Source organism: Macaca mulatta, chromosome 18, assembly GCF_049350105.2.
Source record: "Macaca mulatta isolate MMU2019108-1 chromosome 18, T2T-MMU8v2.0, whole genome shotgun sequence".
Classification (NCBI taxonomy): Eukaryota; Metazoa; Chordata; class Mammalia; order Primates; family Cercopithecidae; genus Macaca; species Macaca mulatta.
The window spans coordinates 68,232,725-68,254,429 of record NC_133423.1 but is presented as its reverse complement, the minus strand read 5'-3'; the positions used below and the strand labels follow the sequence as shown (position 1 = coordinate 68,254,429).

The 21,705-nt window shown below is 42.4% G+C and overlaps 1 protein-coding gene and 1 long non-coding RNA gene across 9 annotated transcripts; one reads left to right on the top strand and one right to left on the bottom strand.

Moving 5' to 3' along the window:
• Positions 1-825: 825 nt before the first annotated feature.
• CABYR (calcium binding tyrosine phosphorylation regulated) lies at positions 826-21,285 on the top strand. Of its 8 annotated transcripts, none has more exons than XM_015121702.2 (6): positions 826-882; positions 4,822-4,990; positions 5,091-5,144; positions 15,801-16,142; positions 19,644-19,767; positions 21,201-21,285. In XM_015121702.2, coding segments are annotated over exons 2-6 (666 nt in total). In that variant the 5' UTR covers positions 826-882; positions 4,822-4,845; the 3' UTR covers positions 21,202-21,285. The 8 variants fall into 8 exon arrangements, with proteins under 8 accessions (XP_014977188.1, XP_014977185.1, XP_014977180.3 ...); XM_015121699.3 differs by having other exon boundaries at positions 19,170-19,767; XM_015121694.3 differs by having other exon boundaries at positions 15,801-17,081; positions 19,170-19,767.
• LOC144336425 (uncharacterized) lies at positions 2,384-21,702 on the bottom strand. The gene is made up of 4 exons (XR_013408223.1): positions 21,561-21,702; positions 19,404-19,526; positions 16,089-16,346; positions 2,384-2,881 (listed from the first exon to the last, which is right to left on the bottom strand). It is a non-coding gene; the product is annotated as an uncharacterized LOC144336425 (long non-coding RNA).
• Between the last annotated feature and the right edge of the window lie 3 nt (positions 21,703-21,705).

The window sequence follows — 21,705 nt, the reverse complement described above, 5'->3', positions numbered from 1 at the left end:
TCCAGAGGAGCTGGGATTACAGACGCCCGCCACCATGCCCGGCTAATTTTTTGTATTTTTAGTAGAGACAGGGTTTCACCATCTTGGCCAGGCTGGTCTTGAACTCCTGACCTCGTGATCCACCCGCCTCGGCCTCCCAAAGTGCTGGGATTACAGGCGTAAGCCACCGCACCTGGCAAAGTGGGCGTTTTTAAATGAAGCGGCATTCCTTTAGTTTGGAAAAATTGAGCTGAAGTTACAGTAACTCCTTGACTTGTTTTTGACGGTGGGCTTTGTAGGGATAGTTGGTGTCTGATCTCAACTGTGGAGAAACAGGAAGTTCGGGATTCATGCTAAACTCCCATTCCACAGGCGAGTTTCACAAAAGAAAAAGTGCTGTGTTGCATACAATTATTCACTCTGAGTCTACAACGTGGCAGAAATTATTCCTAAAGGTGACCGAAGAGAGCTATAGTTTATGGGGCCAGGAGCAGTGTGGGGAATTGCGAGGTAGAGACATAACAGCACTGCCATAAATCTCTTTCTTTCTTTCAAAAGAGCTCTAATTTTAGGCCCAACGACCAAAGACGGAGAGGCAGTCGCTTTGAGCTACTCCTGGCCATTTGTTGGGAAATCACCTAAATCCGCTCAGGTGTAGCCAGAAGTGGGGAAACAAGCTTCTCTTCGCCGGCCAAATTACGGCCTTTGTCGCTTTCGGCTCCCCATTGGCTGCAGCCGCTGTGGCCCCGCCTCCGTGCGTGCGTGCGGAGCTTTGTGATGCGGGACTTCGTGACGCACGCCCTGATGCCTCCGGGGCTATAAAAACGCTCGCAAGCATCAAACCTCAGGAGCCGCCGGCAAGGGGGCAACGAGGAAGCTCTTAAGAGCGCAGCCGGAAAGCAGGTGGGGAGACTCTGGAGAAAAGGCGCACCCTGCGGCCTCGGAGACAGTTATGCCTCAGGGAGTCTCTCGAAATGGGAGAGGTCGTCGGAGCCTCAGGTGTCGGGGAAGGCGGAGGGTCCCCAGAGTTGGGGGGGGGACCTGTGGGGCGGCCCCGGCCCACAACGGGGAGTGCGGCGACTAGACGGCCAGCTGCCGAATCTGGGGCCTCGGTGGGTCCGTCGCCCGCCTCTCCTGAACAAGTCCAGGCGAAGTGAGCACGCCCAGCCTCCTACATTTCACTCCCCTCTCCCAAACAGACCTAGCGCAAAACGAGCACTGACACAGCGGGGGCCACACACCGGAGGCTCTTCAGGGAGAGATGGGGGAGTGCGGTTACCTACGGCTCCGAAGTCCCTGCTGGCATCCTGAAAGGCATCGTGTTTCTTGATTAAGGCGTTACCCTTGTGGTAGTGGGCGCATGGACGTTTACAGTTGGGCGGGGCAGGGTTTAAATTCTGCCAGTGTTGGACCAGTATTGGTGATAGGAGGGATCTGGGGAGAATTATTAAGCTGTCGCTTTTAAATAACCCTAATAATGTTTGTGACTATTTTACCCGTTGACCTTCATCAGCTTGCTCAGGACAGTTCTTTGTGGGGAACTGAACTGTAGGACGTTTAGCGTCCCTGACCCCATACGTTCCCAAAGTCGGGGTGAGAACTAGTGGGACGGGGGATCATGGAGTGCATGGCCGCTGTCCCCACCTTTGGTAGCAGCAACTGCTAACTGCCTCTTGAAAGGTTGTTGGCGCCATCATGGTTTCTGGGAGCCCCCACCATTTTTTTTTTTTTTTTTTTGAGACGGAGTCTCGCTCTGTCGCCCAGGCTGGAGTGCAGTGGTGCGATCTCTGCTCACTGTCAGCTCCGCCTCCCGGGTTCCCGCCATTCTCCTGGCTCAGCCTCCCCAGTAGCTGGGACTACAGGCGCCCGCCACCACGCCCGGCTAATTTTTTGTATGTTTAGTAGAGACGGGGTTTCACGGTGTTAGCCAGGATGGTCTCGATCTCCTGACCTCGTGATCCGCCCGCCTCGGCCTCCCAAAGTGCCGGTATTACAGGCGTGAGCCACCGCGCCCAGCCTCTGGGAGCCACTTTCAAAACGGTCTATCTACTCACCTTGGGTACTTAAAATTAGACATACGATATGTATGAGTATGTATCAAATATATATATGTAACAAACAGTATATATGTATATGTCATTGCTGCCTATGCTCCTTAGCATTTAGCATATGGGACTGCCGAATCCCCACTTATTTTTTTTTTAAATTCTTTTTCTGTGAGTACATAGTAGGTGTATATATTTATGGGGTACATGAGATGTTTTGATTCAGACATACAATGTTAATCACATGGGGAATGGGGCATCTATCCCCTCAAACATTTATCCTTTGTATTACAGTCCAGTTACACTCTTTTCGTTATTTTAAAATGTACATTAACTTATTGACTATAGTCACCCTGTTGTGCTTTCAAGTAGTAGGTTTTATTCATTTTTTATACCCATTAACCAGCCCCACTTCTCCCCATTTTCCACCCAGGCCCCCATTACCCTTCCCAGCTTCTGGTAACCATCCTTCTTTATGTCCATGGATTCAATTGTTTCCATTTTTAGCTCCCACAAATAAGAGACCATGCAATGTTTTCCTTTCTGTGCCTCACTTATTTAACATAATAATCTCCAGTTCCATCCATTTTGTTGCAAATGACAGGATCTCATTCTTTTTTAATGGCTGAATAGTACTCCATTGTATCTGTGTACCACATTGTCTTTATTCATCTGTTGATAGACACTTAGGTTGCTTCCAAATCTTACCTATTGTCAACAGTGCTGCAACAAACATGGGAGTGCAGATCTCTCTTCTGTAGACTGATTTCCATTTGGGTATACACCCAGCAGTGGGATTGCTGGATCACTTCTGGTTTTTTAAAGATGGTTTAATTCAGTAAATCTGTTGAATGATGCTGTAAAAGGAAGTTTTCATTAAGGGATTCAATTATACTTAATTATATTCTGAAAGGATTTGCTTTGGCCAGTACAGATTCATTTTGTCCTGACCTTTGGGAAGATGAGATGTGCTTTTAAGTATTGAACATTTTGCTATGAGATATTAGTTACTTTATAATAGAAGCTGTGCCCTTCTATAATTAGACTATGCCACTTAACCCCATGAAACTCATTATTTATTGTAGGGATGTTGTTGAGGACATGGCTCATTATATCACACTATTTGCTTTATAAGGACTTGGGGGAGAAATTTCTCCTGGGTTTCAGTATCCGAAATAGCTGTGGTTCTCTCAAACAACTGATTTTTCACCTCAGGAAACCTGAATCACTTAACCACCTATCTCTTATTTTGTGATGGCTCCTTGGTAGCTCAGGGATCGATTTGATACCCATCTTTATCAAAGTGAAGGAGCTATGGCATGCATTGGAGTGCTAACTTTACCTGTAGCTTCACCCTGTTTTTCCTATCTTAGTTTTCCCCTCACCATTTTAGGGATTTTCTTATTTAATTTTGTTCTTTAGAAGCCTTAGATAATTTTTTAGGAGGAGTCAGAACACGTACACCCTGACATAGTTTTAGGTGGCAGCCTCTGCAACTCCGAGAATTACAGGTTGGTCTGTGCAATATCTCTGATACCACTTAAAAGCCAGAAAGACAGAACGGGAAACATAAGGGAAAATTTGGGAAGAGGGTAAGGGAGATATGAGAAAAGACAGGTACAAATGACGGTGGTATAACAATAGCACAAATAAATTATACCCACTCTGATTAATGTTAAAAACAAAGTTATTCCTACAGGTACGAAGCAGGCTGAAAAAACCCCCAAAATTTAAAGCTAAAAAATGCACACTTAAACATGAGCAACGGTCGGGCGTGGTGGCTCATGCCTGTAATCCCAACACTTTGGGAGGCTGTGGGTAGATCACAAGGTCAGGAGTTCAAGACCAGCCTGGCCAAGATGGTGAAACCCCATCTCTACTAAAAATACAAAAATTAGCCGGGTGTGGTGGCAGGTACCTGTAATCCCAGCTACTCCGGAGGCTGAGGCAGAGAATTGCTTGAACTCAAGAGACGGAGGTTGCTGTGAGCTGAGATCACACCACTGCACTCCAGCCTGGGTGACAGTGAGACTCTGTCTCAAAAAAGCAACGTGTGAGAATATATTTAGAAAAATAAGGAAAAACATTTTCTTACAGAAAAAAAAACTATCTTGTAACTGTTTGATGCATATGTATACAGAAAGGCCAGTGCCTGTGTGGTTTGGAAGGACTTGTTTAGAAACAGATACATGAAATGTTAACTGCACAAAATACTCACTGAATTTTACAGAGGCAGGTTCTGTTTTTTGTTCTTTGTTTTTAATGTCCTCAGGATCTTGGCAGGGCTTTTCCTATGGATTTCTATAATGGTACTAGATTGCTCATCTGCACATAGTAGGCTATTGTTAGTAGGGTTGTGTTATTTTTTAAACTACCATCAAGAATTAGCCCATTTTACTAAAATGAATACCTACATATTAGAACTAAAGCTGATAATTTTAATAGGAGATAGTTTATTATTGGAAACTATAGTTAACTCATAAGGACTATTTTAGTCACTTTGGGAGGCCCAGGCGGGCGGATCATGAGGTCAGGAGGTGGAGACCATCCTGGCTAACACGGTGAAACCCCGTCTCTACTAAAAAATACAAAAAATTAGCCAGGTGTGGTGGCGTGCTCCTGTAGTCCCAGCTACTCAAGAGGGTGAGGCTGGAGAATCACTTGAACCCGGGAGGCGGAGGTTGCAGTGAGCTGAGATCATGCCACCGCACCCCAGCCTGGGCGACAGTGTCTCAAAAAAAAAAAAAACTATTTTAGTAAAACATTATTTATAAGACTTTGTTTTTCTTCATTCTAGTTGAGTTACAGACATCCTGCCAAAATGATTTCTTCAAAGCCCAGACTTGTCGTACCCTATGGCCTCAAGACTCTGCTCGAGGGAATTAGTAGAGCTGTTCTCAAAACTAACCCATCAGACATCAACCAGTTTGCAGCAGCTTATTTTCAAGAACTTACTATGTACAGAGGTTTGTTATTCCTTTATATATTTGCTGCTTTGAAAAAGAAAACATTTTAAGTTGGGAATTTTATGTATCTGTGTTTGATTTCCTGTATTGATTCCTTCAGGGAATACTACTGTGGATATAAAAGATCTGGTTAAACAATTTCATCAGATTAAAGGTAAGTACCACAAGTAGTAATAGTTTTAATAATGATGTTTATTAATTATTGCATCATTACTAGCATATATTCAAACTTAAGAATGGTGCCCACAAATCATTTGATGTTTAATCACATTGGTCCTTTTTAAAAAAAATATATATATATATTTTTTTTTTCCAGAGACATGCTCTGTCACCCAGGCTGTAGTGCAGTGGCACCATCATAGCTCACTGCAGCCTGGGCTCAAGGGATCCTCCTGTCTTAGCCTCCCAAGTAGCTTGGACTGCAGTTGTGACTCATCATGTCCAACTAATTTTTTATAAATTTTTGATAGTGATGGGGTCTTGCCGTGTTGCCCAGGCTGGACTTGAACTCCTGGATGCAAGTGATCCTCCTGCCACAACCTTCTAAAGTTCTGGGATTACAGGCATGAGGAGAATTGGATTTCATAGTAATAAAGACTCAAATTATGAGATTAAATACTGGAATTTAATCCAGTTGGAAGGGTTTTTTTTTTTTTCCCTTTGCAATGGAGTCTCACTCTGTTGACCAGGCTGGAGTGCAGTGGCGCGATCTTGGCTCATTGCAACCTCTGCCTTCCAGGTTCAAGCGATTCTCCTGCCTCAGCCTCCCAAGTAGTTGGGACTCCAGGCACCCACCACCATGCCCGGCAAATTTTTGTATGTTTAGTAGAGATGGGGTTTCGCCATCTTGGCCAGGCGGGTCTCGAACTCCTGACCTCAGGTGATCTGCCCGCCTTGGCCTCCCAAAGTGCTGGGATTATAGGTATGAGCCACCATGCTTAGCCGCTGTGTATGGTTTTTAGTGAGTCTTGGTATTTTTGGATTATTCCAGTGAAAGTGATGATGAGCAAGGAATCAGGATGGGAAAAGGTGACATGGGCAGAGGGCTATAGCATATAACATCCAAACTGAGAATAAAATAAAAATTGGCAGCTAAGCCTTAGATGCTTCACAGGACTAAAAGGAAGGAGATCTGCCAGTCCTTGAGTGAGATAAACAGGTTACACTTCCCACAAAATGGAAACATTTTAAGCAATGAATGCAGTGATGTCAGAGACCAGCACCCAGAGGGCAGGGCGTGATGGCTCATGCCTGTAATTCCAGCCTTTTGGAGGCCGAGGCGGGAGGAGGATCACTTGAGCCCAGGAGTCCAAGACCAGCCTAGGCAAAATAGTGAGACCCCCATCTCTAAACAAACAAACAAAAGAAAACAAAAACACCCAGAGACCAGTTATGCCTCTACTAGGGGTAATGGAGAGCCAGCATAAAAGGACATGTGGATCAGAGACAGAGCTTACCCCAGCACTCAGGAGTTCAAGACCAGCCTAGGCAAAATAGTGAGACCCTGTCTCTAAACAAACAAACAAAAGAAAAGAAAACAAAAACACCCAGAGACCAGTTATGTCTCTACCAGAGGTCATGGAGAGCCAGCATAAAAGGACATGTGGATCAGAGACAGAGCTTACCCCAGACTCAGCTTACCCCTTTTTAGAAGGAGGAAAACCTTTAATAAAGGAGCATTAGCCCAAAAGGCTCACTAATTAACCAAAAGACTTTTTGAAGGGACAGATTTTAAAACTAAGATGAAATTCTGCTATTGGGAATTGAGCATTTTAATGCAAGATGAGATCAGTTAGAGAAAGTAATACTGTTCTGGCATATCTAAGTCACAGTGTGTAAATTTTGAGCCCTTTACAACAGCATGACATCCAAAGCTCTCTCTGATTGCAGTCTGTCCTACCTTTGCAATCATCTCATTTCATAGACCTCATGTGCCGTATATTTAAGACAATCTGTCATCTCCTGAAATGTGAAATTTCAAATCACTTGATTTGGGCTTATATTTCTTCTCCCTCCAGGAGTTCCTTTTACTCCTTTTTCTACCTTTCAAATCCTACATATCCTTGAAGTTCAATCCATAATTTAACAAATATTTAATTTCCTGACAATTTCCAGATGCTGTGCTAGGTGAAATTCAGCAGAGAGGGAGAGATTTTCATTTCAGCTATGACAAGAGAAGCCAGTACTGGACTTGTCCTCCTATCATAAACAGACATAAAAGCTGTATAAATTACATAAAATGAAGTCCAGTACCTAGATTCTTGGGAGAAAGGATTCCTAGAAATTCAGCCCATATTCACAGAGGCTTTCTTCCTGAGGACACTTTCAAATTCTTGTGCGGGGAAATACAGCCCAAGCAGTGAGTGAAATCTAGGGAGAGGTGACAGAGAAGCAGAATTTCAGTCTTTCAGTGTGGCTGGGATGTGAGTGACAGTACCAGAAAGGAGGCATTTTCAGAGAAGGACCTCCAAAAGTTTGCAAAAAAAAATTTCCCTTGGGTTTTTGTGCAGCTCCTAAGCTCCTCATGTATGGAGTAAGGCTTGAGGAGGCTTAGCAGAAAACAGCTATTGGGAGACTGAAAGCTAAGTCGAGAGATCAGAACCGTTTAGTGTTGGGAGAGGCTTTGCAGGTTGGGCCCAGCCAAAAATAAGATTTTTGCGAAACCCTGGCAATTTAGTTGAGACCTCAGAAAGGTCATACACTATGAATAAAGTGTACTTTAAAGTATACGTAGTGCACTATCATTCACTAGGAATAAAGGTCATACACTATGAATAAAGTGTACTTTATATGTAGTGCACTATCATTCACTAGGAATAAAGGTCATACACTATGAATAAAGTGTACTTTATACGTAGTGCACTATCATACACTAGGAATAAAGGTCATACACTATGAATGCGCTAGGAGTAAGAACAAAGCTGAAGTATGCCCACTTTTCCAGAATTTATAATCAAATCTCAAGAGGATCAGATTGATCTGCCATTAGAACAGAATCAGTACCATTTAGAAGAAAATAACAATCAGAGCCTCTACAATGTGTCATTTATAGTTTCCAGCATACAGTTAAAAACGACTAGACATTCAAAGAAGCAGGAAGAAGTGATTGATAAGGGCTAAAACATAACACACTCACTAGAAGCAGACCCAAAGAATATCCAGATACTGGAATTACTACATGAGGTGGATAGAAAATAACCATGATTGGTATTTTGAAAAGACGGAAAATAGATGAAAAGATGCAGAACTTCAACAGAATTAGAAACTACAAAATAAGAAACATTTATTCCATAACTGCAAACTATAAAATTATATGGTTTTATTAGAAGACAGAATTAGGAAACTAAAAAATGAGCCAACAGACAACAACCAAATCAAGGCAGATAACCACCAAATTAAGACAAAGAGAAAAATAGAAAAGAATGTAAGAAATGCATATGGACATTGTCAAAAGGTCTGTGTCCACCTGTAGTCTCAGCTACTCAGGAGGCTGAGGCACGAGAATTGCTTGAACCTGGGAGGCAGAGGTTTCAGTGACCCGGTGACCCAAGATTGCACCACTGCACTAAAGCCTGGGTGACAGAGCAAGACTCTGTCTTTAAAAAAAAAAAAAAAAAGTCTATGTCATTGCAGTAAATGGAAAAGTAGTAGTATTTGAAAGCGTAATGGCTGAGAATTTTCCCACTCTGAAAGACAATAGTTTACAGATTTAAGAAGTCTAATGAACCCATGGCAGGATAAATACAAAGAAAATGACACACAGGTATATTACAGCTAAACTGCTGAAAAAGACAAAATCTTAAGAGCAGGTGGAGGGGTAAAAGGGTACATTACTTTTCAGGGGAACAATAATAAGACGAATAGGTGATTTCTTAATAGAAACCATAGAAGCCAAAAGACAATGGAATGACATACAGTGACCTAGAATGCCAGCCTAGAATTGATATATACCTAGTGAATATATCCTTTAAAAAATGAATGCAAAATAAAGACATTCTCAGGCAGCAAAAACTGAGAAGAATGCATTGCCTGCTCTACAAGAAATGCTTTTAAAGAAGTTTATAAGCAGGGCTTGGTGGTTCATGTCTGCAATCCAAGCACTTTGGGAGGCTGAGGTAGGATCACTTGAGGCCAGGAGTTTGAGACCAGTCTCAGCAACATAGTGAGGCCTTGTCTCTGCAGAAAATTTTTTAAAAATTAGCTGGGCATGGTGGCACACACCTGTAGTCCTGGATATTCAGGGCTGAAGCTGTGATCACACCATTGCACTTCAGCCTAGATGGCAGTGCAAAACCATGTCTCAAAAAAAAAAAAAAAAAAAAAAAAGCCTATAAGCAAGCAAGGAACACAAGGGAACTTCCTAAATCTAGGAATGGATACACAAAAACTTACAGACAACCCAATTGACCCATTATACCCAATGGGGAATATTGAATGTCTTCCCCTCAAGACTGGGACCAGGACAAAGATCTCCAATATTACCATTTCTATTTAGCTTTGTACTGTAGGTTCTAATCAGTGCCATAAGGCAAACACATTTTTTTAAAAAAGGAAAGGCATATGAAGAAATAAAACTATTCAGTAAAACATGTGACATGACTATGATGTAGGAAACCAAAAATAATCCTCCTCTTTTTAATCAGCTTTATTCTACAGAGGAGAGGGTATATGGGACACAGCCCAGATGTTTATGGGCAGAAGGTTTAAAAAAGTACAGATACATTATCTAGTAGTGTACGTCTTAAGATAATGAATTCAACAAGTACCCAGAAAGAAAATGGGTATTATGGAAGTCATAGAATAAAAAACAGACAGGGTATCTAAAGAGCAGCATTTAATACAACCCCCCTCTAATTTATGCCTCGTATCAGTTAGGAAAGCTTTTGGTTGCAAGTAACAGCAAACCAATTAAGAGTGACTTTAAGAACAGATCTGAAAAGGTGTTCATTCTGCTCCTAATATACTTTAATAATAAGCATCACATATCTAGGCACTCTGCTGTGTCATTCTTAGAATGTTTTACATGTCCCCGCATGCTACTGCTCCAGGGGTTATGCCTGTGTTTACATCAGGAAGGAGGAGAAAGTGGTGGCACTACTGATAAAATTTATGTTAAGAGAGATCAGAATTGTCCCATGCATTGCAGGACACCTAGCATCCTTGATCCTGGCTCCTAAAATACTAATGCCTCCCAGACATTGAAATAAATACAAATGTCCCCTCTACATCTATAAATACTCTCAGTGGAAGGGGGATACTACTATCCCTTGAGAACCAGTGTGCCTGGGGCTGGGTACATTGCTGCCACTAATCTAGCTAAGATTCTCTTAGCAAAGAATAAGGGAGGGAATGTCTGCTATTCCACCCACCCTGCTTTAATTCTTTGCCCTTAAGTGAAGTTGGGAGAGATGAAGTTTGGTAAAAATGTGGGGAGGGGGGATGTGTTGGGAGTGATGGGGTGAGGGATACAGAAATAGACCCAGAAGAGAAGACGGAAGGATGAAGCCAAAGGGATGCCAAACTGCATTTGGTGTTGCTCCCTGTGGCCCAGCGAAGTTTGATGGCAGCGCTGGAGAACCAAGAGGAAAGTGAAGGCAAAGGGGCATGGCATGGGAGAGATTACCTAGGATAGGTTGAATGGCTCTTCTCCTTCAAACTGGCCATGCCATCTTTTGCTTTCCACCTCCTACAGTCCAAATTACTAGCCACTTTCACACCTGTTCCTTATTTCTAAAGGTTAACCCAAATTACCTAAAAGCCACTGGACCCCATACATATTTCAGTCACTGTACTGACTACATTGTCATATAATCAATCATCTGCTTATATCCTTAATCAGAGTGAGATCTTTAGGAAGTTTTATTCCTCTTTGATTCTTCAGTGTCTAACACATACTGGTGCAACTAATGATTGTTGAATGAAGAAAGAATGGAAGGAAGGGCGAGGAGGAAGAGGGGAGAAAAGAAACAAACCACCTACTTTATAGTCTCTGGTATTCTCATTCCAATCAGTTCAATACAGGCTAGTTGGAATCTTCTGTTTTAAATTCTTAAAAGACTATGTACCATACATATTCCTGACTTTAAGCACTCTCTTTGAGCGTCCCACCTCCAATTCTTATACAGCCTGTCGTATCTCTTGTTAGGCCCTGCTGCTTATACACTTCTGGTCTTTGATGCCTTTCAGATTTCCCATTTCATGCCAGAATATGTCCTTTTCCTTATGCTTCTTGGGCAGTTATGTACCCCAGTACCCTGAATCTCCGGATGAGTTGTGCCTATTTAAAAAAATACCATATGCTTGGAATTTATCTCTTTATCCTACTGATTTCATGGAAAATCAGGATTCTGCAATGAATTTTAAAGTTAGCCAATTTGAGTCATTTTTATTATACTTAAAAAGGAACTTTTTTACAAGAAGGAATGCCTTTAATTATGTTCCTAATTCTTAGTGTGTATGTGTAGTTTTGTCAGCTTAAGTAGAACCAGATCACCGAAGTCATAGTGGGTTAATCTTCATAAGGTTGATAAGATCAACCTTTAGCAAACCTAGTTTACAACTTGAAGAAATTCTGTCTTCTACAACCAACATAATCTCAAGGTTACAAGTCAGCAATTGTTATACGTATTTAAAGCTGACCTTAATACATTAGAGAAAAGCTCTTTACCCTTCTTAATAAACAGATAATGACATGAACTCAATATAGATTTATATGTGTATAGTAACTAGTATGTATATATTTGCCAACATTCTTTCATGTATTCCAGACAAAGCCAAATGGTTGATCTAGTGTTTGCATTTTTTTTTTTTTAAGACAGAGTCTAGCTTTGTTGCCCAAGCTGGAGTACGGTGGCATAATCTCAGCTCACTGCAACCTCTGCCTCCCGGGCTCAGGCTATTCTCCTGCCTCAGCTCCCTGAGTACCTGGGATTACAGGCACATGCCACTGTGTCTGGTTCATTTTTGTATTTTTAGTAGAGACAGAATTTCACTATGTTGACTGGGCTGGTCTCGAACTCCTGGCCTCAAGTGATCTACCTGCCTCAGCCTCCCAAAGTGCTGGAATTACAGGTGTGAGCCACTGCGCCTGACCTAGTGTTTGCATTTTCAAAAACACTATAAAAGTTTAAGGCATCTGGTCTCAATTTTTTTAATTATGAAAAAATCCGTAAGTATATAACACACACATATAAAGAAAAAACATCCTGCATTTTACCACCCAGTTTAGGAAATAGCCAATTTAATTTTAATCAAAGCTGAATCAAATCTCGAATTAGAGATTTGAGATTTATATAATGTTTAATTTGATATCACATATTCAAAACTTTTCTGTATCTCTTTTTAAATGGGTATTGATTCATTCCTTCCCCATTTATATGTGATTTAGAGTTTATTCGGTGCTTTCAGATGCATTATTTCACTTAATGTCCACAGAAACTCCATGAAGTCAGTTATAATCCCCATTTTGCAAGTGAGGAGGCCTGAAGCTTGGAACAGTTGACTTGGTCATGCAGCTATTAAATCTTAGAGCCAGGACTGGAATCTAGGTTTTCTCATTAATTTTTTTACTATGAGAAAGTTGCAGGGAAGAAAACAATATCCTACATTCCCTGGTAAATTGTTAAGGATTCATAATTACATAACGCTTTACCTTTCCAGAATGGTGGTTATAAGGGATGTTTTTGTTTAACAGGGGACTTCTAGAGACAAAAATATTGAGCTTTCTTAACATTTAAAACATTAAATCATTTTAATCTCCTAGACATAATTTCAGGTACCATGAGCCTGTGAGGGAGACACTTGTAATTAAAAGAGCAAGTGGTCCTTTGCAGAGTTGCCTAAATTATACCACAAGCAACCTGTCAGGTCAGTCTAGGGATTGCAGGAATCCAATCCCTAGATTGGCTGCGTTCTTGAAAACGCTCATGGTAAGTAAATCGGTGGTTGGAGAATTGAAGATCTTATGGGGGAAAATAGTTAGGGAGGCCTTGAATTGGTGTGGGTATGGGGAGGTCAATCTGGTTAGGAGTTGGACTTGGGTTTTGTTGTTGCTTTCATTACCTTCACTGTACTACAGACCTCAAATCCTTCTAGGAGAGGGCTACCAAGACCTTTTGCTGAGGGTGGGGCTGGGGTGCCAGAGGGTATTTCTCAGCATCTGTGCTTCCCCCTCAGCTTTCAGCCTTCTCTGCCAGCATGCCCCACAAAGGGCATCTCTCTCCAAACTCTTGCCCCCTCTCCTGGTGGCAGCCCGCTGTCTCTTGTTTCTCAGCCTCGGGCTGGTTAGCAGTGCAGGAGGTTCCCTGTTGTTCTGGGCCTGCCTTAGACCTAGGCTGGACCTGTGCACCTGGGCTTTGGACACGGGGCTTTCTTGGTGTTCCTGCCCTCTGTCACATGGTAGCCAAACTCTGCCTTCCATCTGTGGTCAGTCTTGGGCCAGTGTCTCCTGTCTCTGCTCTGATAATAGGAGAGCTCTGTCTGGCCTTCAGCCCTGCCTCCATCTTTCATGTGAGGCCCGTGGAAAAGTGTTTGCTAAGGAGTGTGAATTTCCTTGGGTCTGGAGTCCCAGGTAATTTCAGACTGACATGTAGTGCACCGTTGGCCTTTACCAGTACATTCAGATTATAGCTGGTACATTCTTACCAGCTGGTGTGATGGCAGCCTATTCTTTCTGGATCCTGCTACAGCTGAGACTGTTTCTTGTGTCCCTTTTCTCCTTGGAGGGGCTGGTTCCTCTTTTGAAATCAGGTTACTTGATTACCTTTTGACTTCAGCTCTCTGCTGGTCTCAAGAAAAGTTATGATTTTGTGGCCTATCTATCTGGCATTTTCCTGTTGTTATGGATGGAAACAATGTATTTTGTAGCTTTCTATATCCTAAACATAAGAGTAACTCTCCCAATGTCAGGCTTAAATAAGATTTTTTGGCTGGGCGTGGTGGCTCACGCCTGTAATCCCAGCACTTTGGGAGGCTGAGGTAGGTGGATCACAAGGTCAGGAGTTCGAGACTAGCTTGGCCAACATGGTGAAACCCCGCCTCTACTAAAAATACAAAAATTTAGCTGGGCATGGTGGCAGGCGCCTGTAGTCCCAGCTACTCAGGAGGCTGAGGCAGGAGGATCGTTTGAACCTGGGAGGCAGAGGTTGCAGTGAGCCGAGATGGCACCACTGCATTCTAGCCTGGGCAACAGAGCAAGACTCCATTTAAAAAAAAAAAAAAAAAGATTTTCCCCCTCCTCTGAACTCCAAGATCTTTATTAGTACCAGTTAGGTACTTGAACTTTTTAACCTATGTTTGTCTATCTTATTTCCCCTATTAAATGTAAGCTATATGAAGTCTCGTCTTAACAGTCTTTCTATCCTCAATAGTGCCTAGACCACTCATACATGTAGCATGTAGCACAAGCACTCAGTCAAACGTGTTGGTGGGTAAAAGGGCTTTCCTAAAAAGTGATGGGAAAGTCCTGAAGGAGGTGAATGGTTAGGAAAATGAGGTTATTGTTCTAAGCAGAGGGAGGTAACGATAGATGTGGCTTTCTCTCTTTTTGAATCTTTCTCTGCATGTGAGCATTTGGTATAATGTCCATGTCCAGTATTAGAAATCTTAATTGAATTGATAAAACATCAGCAGCCAATGTCAAAGGAGACACTGCAGGACACTGCTTTTTCAGAATGCAGCTGAACCTATTGAAAATATGTCTCCAAAGTTTTGACTTAAGCCAAATATATTCTTTTGAAGCAAATTCCGCTTTTCTTGTAAATTTCATTAGAGAAATGCTTCCCAAAGGAAAATTCTCAGCAAACAGATGTGAAAACTTTTGATGAGTTAACGACTAAGGTAGTTAGGTGTGTGGGTGATGCACATAAAATATTACAGCAGTTTTCCAGCTCTAGGATTTTGTATATGTCATCAGCTGTTGTGACCTTCCAACCCATGAGAATTTTCCTCATGCCTGAGGATTCACTTAAGTCTACACTTTGAAATCCAGAGATATCTTTCTTTTCCTCTTGGCTGGGTCAGTCTGACTGGCTGTATGATCACACATCACTAGCAGCTGCTAGCATTTTTAGGTCAGAATATGTGACTCTCCTAAAGTAAAAAAAAAAAAAAAAAAAATTCCTATAGTCCTCTAGCTTATCAGTTCATTAAGTTAAACTTTATATACCAACTTTCTTAAATGGAGGAATGCCTTTATTAATATGCAGCATCTATGTCATTACTAAGTTACTACACCAACAAAGATGAAATAATTTACTGCCCAAGTTGGTCTCCCTCCGACCCAACCTTTTCCCCCAGTTTTGTGTGGAAGTTTGATCAGGAGCTTTTTCCATGGAGGTTTTCAGCTTCCTTATTTCTAGGCACAAAGTTATGATCTTATCATCTTTCCCTTGATGCTGACCACCTTAGGATGATATCTGATTATTAGTCTTGCCACTGCGCTATTGAGAGTCACTTATTTCTAAGGAAATGAATTGAGGGTCTTGGAGTAGACAAGGACAGGAATGTTTTATTACCCACACTACAGATGTTGGAAAACAAAGCTGAAAACTCTTTTATATTTGTGTCTCTACTGACATCTGAATGCTCAACCCATTATTGCTTTTTTTTGGATGGGGGGGAGAGGTAAAGATGGGGTCTCACTGTTGTCCAGGCTGGTCTTGAACTCCTGGGCTCAAGCAATCCTCCCGCCTCAGCCTTCCAAAGTGCTGGGATTACAGGCATGAGCCACCACATCCCTATTATTGCCTTCTTTAAAAATATTTTTTTGGGGCATAGATGCTAATTAACCCATCTGGTTGTTGTGTTTTAGTAGAGAAATGGTCAGAAGGAACGACACCACAGAAGAAATTAGAATGTTTAAAAGAACCAGAAAAAACATCTGTAGAATCTAAAGTACCTACCCAGATGGAAAAATCTACAGACACAGACGAGGACAATGTAACCAGAACAGAATATAGTGACAAAACCACCCAGTTTCCATCAGTTTATGCTGAGCCAGGTGCTGAGCAAACTGAAGCAGTTGGTGATTCTTCTTCCAAACCAGCCACCCCTAAGGCTACTACCCCACCCTCATCACCACCTCCAACAGCTGTCTCACCAGAGTTTGCCTACGTCCCAGCTGACCCAGCTCAGCTTGCTGCTCAGATGTTAGGTAAAGTTTCATCTATTCATTCTGATCAATCTGATGTTTTAATGGTGGATGTGGCAACCAGTATGCCTGTTGTTATCGAGGAGGTGCCAAGCTCAGAGGCTGCTGAAGATGTCATGGTGGCTGCTCCTCTTGTGTGTTCTGGAAAGGTGCTAGAAGTGCAGGTTGTGAGCCAAACATCTGTCCATGTAGATTTGGGTTCTCAACCTAAAGAAAATGAGGCTGAACAATCAACGGCTTCCTCAGTCCCCTTGCAGGATGAACAAGAACCTCCTGCTTATGATCAAGCTCCTGAGGTCACTTTGCAGGCTGATATTGAGGTTATGTCAACTGTTCATATATCATCTGTCTATAACGATGTGCCTGTGATTGAAGGAGTTGTTTATATCGAGCAACTGCCAGAACAAATAGTTACCCCTTTTACTGATCAAGTTGCTTGTCTTAAAGAAAATGAGCAGTCACCACCAGTTAGTCCCAAATCTGTAGTAGAAAAGACCACCTCTGGCATATCTAAAAAATCTGTAGAGTCTGTAGAACTTGCACAGTTGGAGGAGAATGCAAAATATTCCTCAGTATATGTGGAGGCAGAAGCAGCAGCTCTGCTCTCTGACACATCTTTGAAAGGTCAGCCTGAGGCACCTGCACAACTCCTGGATGCAGAGGGCGCTGTCAAAATAGGCTCTGAAAAATCTCTGCACCTTGAAGTGGGGATCACTTCAATAGTCTCTGACAATACTGGGCAGGAGGAGTCTGGGGAAAACTCTGTACCCCAGGAGATGGAAGGCAAACCTGTGCTCTCTGGGGAAGCTGCAGAAGCAGTGCACTCAGGTACATCTGTAAAGTCATCTAGTGGCCCCTTCCCTCCTGCTCCAGAAGGCCTTACTGCACCAGAAATTGAACCAGAAGGGGAAGCAACAGCTGAATAAGGTTTGATGAAGCCAGGTAAGAAAATCAGGTATTTCCATTACAAATTGCGTTTCAGGTGACATCTGTATTTCAGGTTGCCATCTATGTAGGCTCCCTGCAGATTGGTCAGTCTTTATTTTCAATAGATTATTTTAAAATGCCAAAGCTATTTAAAGGCTTTGTTGTATTTGAGATTCTACTACTATGACAGGAGTGATTTTAAAGTGACGTCCCCAGAGCCTGGCCTCAGTTTGGTCATCCAGCACTTTTTGGACATATTATGTAGTCAGCAACAATATAGCCTGTTGTCAGGTACAAAATATATTCATGTGATCCGAATAGGTTGATTGCAAAACTGCAATTAGAGGGTGTTGGTTTGAAATTTTCCTCTTGTGAATCTAAAATTAAACTACAGCAATGCATTTACATAGGCTGTGGCATTTTAAAAAGTGAAAAAATGGTGGCGTGTTTGACTGCTTTCACACTGAGTCAGGAGAGCTCTGTAACCAGGTTTGGGGTGCTGGGCCATGTGTTTTGTTTTCTGCCTGGGAGCTTCCTGCAGCTGAAGAGCAGCTTCATAGCTAGATGGAGAGGGGAGAGGTCAGGGGAGCCGGGAGGTAACAGCGGCGGAAAGGACAGCCCGGCACTTGAACAGCAATAGATGCAGTTCACGTAATTGGCTTCCTTTGATCAGTTCCCTCTCCCTGGCAAGTGCCAAAATCAAGCTGCTTTCTTGGCTGTTGAACTGTCACCATGTTTTCCTGCGACACAGACGTGATGTGGCCTTCATCTCCATCTAATTATGGCATTTGGTCTGCTCACCCTCCTGCCTCATGGATAATTGCAGGGGCCCTTTTTAGGGACAGAAGGGACATGTATGAGCCAAGCCCCCATTCCTTTTGCAAAATCTCTCAACCCTGACTCTTAACCGAGCCAGAGTGATTCAAAAAGTGTTAGCAAAGCAGGTGTTTAGAAAAGATCACATTTTGTCTGGCAGTGTGACAGGGATTCTGCACAGCTGCAAAGGCAGAGGGCAGCACTGGGAGTGCAGCGTGTGGGACTGGCGCTATATTTGTGGCTTACGCAGCATGTCCAGACCAAGTCACTGTTTTCAAATGCTTAACTATTTCTAAAGGAAAACGGAGTTGTCCACAACACTAAGAGGATATTAACAAAAAAATGCAGACTATCAAACCCTCTCTTCCTGGGAGACAGTGAAGACCTGGCTTGGACATATTTTTCAACAAGCTGAAAAAAAAAAGATCACTTGAAAGTATCTGAAGCTATTGGGAAAATGGCCACTTAATCCTGTGCGTAGTGTTACGTTCTTTTCAGGGGAAGAAAAAGGCTGCACTGGGGATAGATGGCCCAGTGTTCAAAAGGTGAACTCGGCACATTTGGGCAAAGTGAAACTCGTCTAAGACAGTACTGTCTTCAAGAGGCGGGTCACACTTGCATTATAGGTGGCACTCCTAAACCTCTTTTTCTCAACCCAAAGAATCCCTGTGGGGCCAACCAGCCTTTTACTGCCACCTAGGACCTATGATTTCAAGTCTTGCCTAAAAGGGGTGCTCTCTGAGGTTCTGAATCCCAGATTATGTGACGTTTTATGTGTGGTAACAAATGAATGGGAGATAATGGTGCCTGTGAAGGGCCAGAGAGATTTGATTATGTGGTGAAAATGATACCTAGTGCTAACTTCTTTAGGAAATAAAACACTATGCAGATGCATTAACGCTTCCTTTAATGGCTTAACACACTCTTCAATTGACTTTTGGGTAAAGCAAAAGGTTGCGTTGACTGTCCAGTTTCCTCTGTAAGGATCCTACAGAAGCCACATCTAAAGTTGAAGTAGCTGGAAATAGCAACTTAGAGTAAGATTCTTCTTCAGCCACAACTGTAGTGTCCCTGCCACTTGTCATCACAACACTGTTCTCGTTTTTCAACTGTAGAGAATCTCTTTCACACTGTCAAACACAATTATGCAGCCCTCTCTATAGCATGCTCTATGGTGCATATCACTACAGCTGTGTTATATGTAAAAGAGACTTACAGAGACATTACTATGCATAATGCCTGATACAGAGACTAAAACTTTAATTCCTGCAAAATTTTTTTTTATAGCAATGGCAGCAAGTGAACGAGGACAGCCACCACCATATTCTAACATGTGGACCCTTTATTGTCTAACTGATAAGAATCAACAAGGTCACCCATCACCGCCACCTGCACCTGGGCCTTTCCCCCAAGCAACCCTCTATTTATCTAATCCTCAGGATCCACAGTTTCTGCAGCATCCACCAAAAGTCACTTTTCCAACTTATGTGATGGGCGACACCAAGAAGACCAGTGCCCCACCTTTTATCTTAGTAGGCTCAAATGTTCAGGAAGCACAGGGATGGAAACCTCTTCCTGGACATGCTGTCGTTTCACAGTCAGATGTCTTGAGATATGTTGCAATGCAAGTGCCCATTGCTGTTCCTGCAGATGAGAGATTCCAGAAACAGACCCTAAGTCCCCAGAATGCTAATCCTCCAAGTGGACAAGATGTCCCCAGGCCAAAAAGCCCTGTTTTCCTTTCTGTTGCTTTCCCAGTAGAAGATGTAGCTAAAAAAAGTTCAGGATCTGGTGACAAATGTGCTCCCTTTGGAAGTTACGGAATTGCTGGGGAGGTAACCGTGACTACTGCTCACAAGGTTCGCAAAGCAGAAACTGAAAACTGGTAGGTGCACTTTCCTGCCGTAACATTTAGGCCTTAACACGTGCGTTTTAAGCATTTTGATTTGCTGAGCTGGAGATTTAGATATTGAAAAATAATTTGAGATAATAAGTTGGGGTATACTCTAATTTCCTTGGGTTATTGTCTCCAGCTTCCTAACCACCAGTTACTAATAAATGCACAGCAGGTGCACTGCACCACAATGACTCACGCCAAGGATTTGATGCCCGATACATGAAACTAATGAACTCAGTCGCCTCTGAAATACCTAGTCCGTTGTCTACCACAGTGGTAGATGCGAAAAGGGGATGGATTTTTAAAACGGGACAATTTAGTTGGCATGTTTAGGGAGTAGGGAGGAGCTGGGAACAACTGAAGAGCAAGGTAAGAGAGAAAAGTCTTGATTATGTAACGGAGCACTTAATCCACGTGGTAAGAAGCAGTAGACGGACAGGTGAGAGGCAGAGTAAAGAGCTGAACAACAGCTGAGATTAACTGTGGATGAGACAGTTTGATCACTCACAAATCATTTTTAAATTTCTCATTCATACTTAATGCCAAGCCTTATGCTAGCCCTTCTCCCCTATGTGTGGACAGTAGAGTGAGCAAAACATGGGACGTACATCTTATGGGGGGAACAGACAAAAAAGTGTATTACAACCTGTATTATGGAGAAAACAAGGTACTGACACAGGCCTGCCTTTAATTGTCACTATTAGATAGGGTGTTCAGGCTCAGATGTAAACTGACACCTGAGCATGAGAAGGAGCCAGCTTTGCAGGGTGCACCCAGGCTGTGTCCTAGGGCAGAAAAGAACACGGGGGTTCCAGAGACAGCAAAGTAGGCCACCGTGAGACCGGCTGGGACGGAATGGGGAGATTGTATAAAATGAAAGATTTTGATGGAAAGTTCAATGGGAAGCCAGCACAAGTGTTTTAAGCAGAAGAATGATAGAATCAGATTCCTGTTTTTATTAGATCCTTCGGGCTGCTATGTGGAAAACAGATTAGCAGCAAGGGGGAGGTCAACAGAGGAAGTAGGGAGACTAGTTGAAAGTACAGAAGCGTTATGTACCAATTAGTTACTTCAAATAATTAGTGGGAATTTTAAGTTGAACATCTGAGAGATGGACAAAAGCTAGATTTAATTCATAAGCAGGCTCAAGGACCAGTTACTATATTTTAAGGAAAGACAAAATTATCTTAGGGCTAGGTGCACTTCTTCAAACTCTTTATGGACTTCTAGTGGAACTGCCAAAATGGCTGTTTCCAGCATGAAATTGCTGGGATATTTCAGTGCAAAAGCCCACAGGTAACTAGTTAAGCTTAGTAACAGAGCAGGAGGGTAGACATTGCATTTCTGATCTTCTGCTCATTTCACATGTTCAGTTTCATGTGTAACTTTAAACAATTCAATGTTTGCATTATTCCTAACAGATCCAGAAATGACGCTGTTTGGGTCAACATTTCAGGGAGGAGTCTGCCACCAGTGTAATGTATCAATAAACTTCATGCAAGCATACAATTTTGCATTGCTTATTTTTGTAATTTAGGAGGACTACAACCAACCAACCAAACACAAAAGGCCCATCTTTTCAGACTTATAAAGCAATAGCATTTTCCAACTCCTCTGTGTATGCTTTTAAACTATTCCCACTCTAACAGATCTAGTAACGAATTTTCTAACCAGGTAGTTCCACTTGATTCTGCATTTGAGATTCACACCAAATGAATACAGTAGCACCTCCCTATACTGTATCTATCCAGAGATGAACTGAATGCTAAATTCCTACTTACCACTATGCATGCCAGGCAACTGGTTATCTCCTTCGCCCTGGGAGCCATGGTACCACCAGGACTTCTTTGATAGGACACTTCTAACAATTGAGGATAGTATTAAGTGACAACATTAGTATATCTGAAATTTTAAAAGAAACCACAC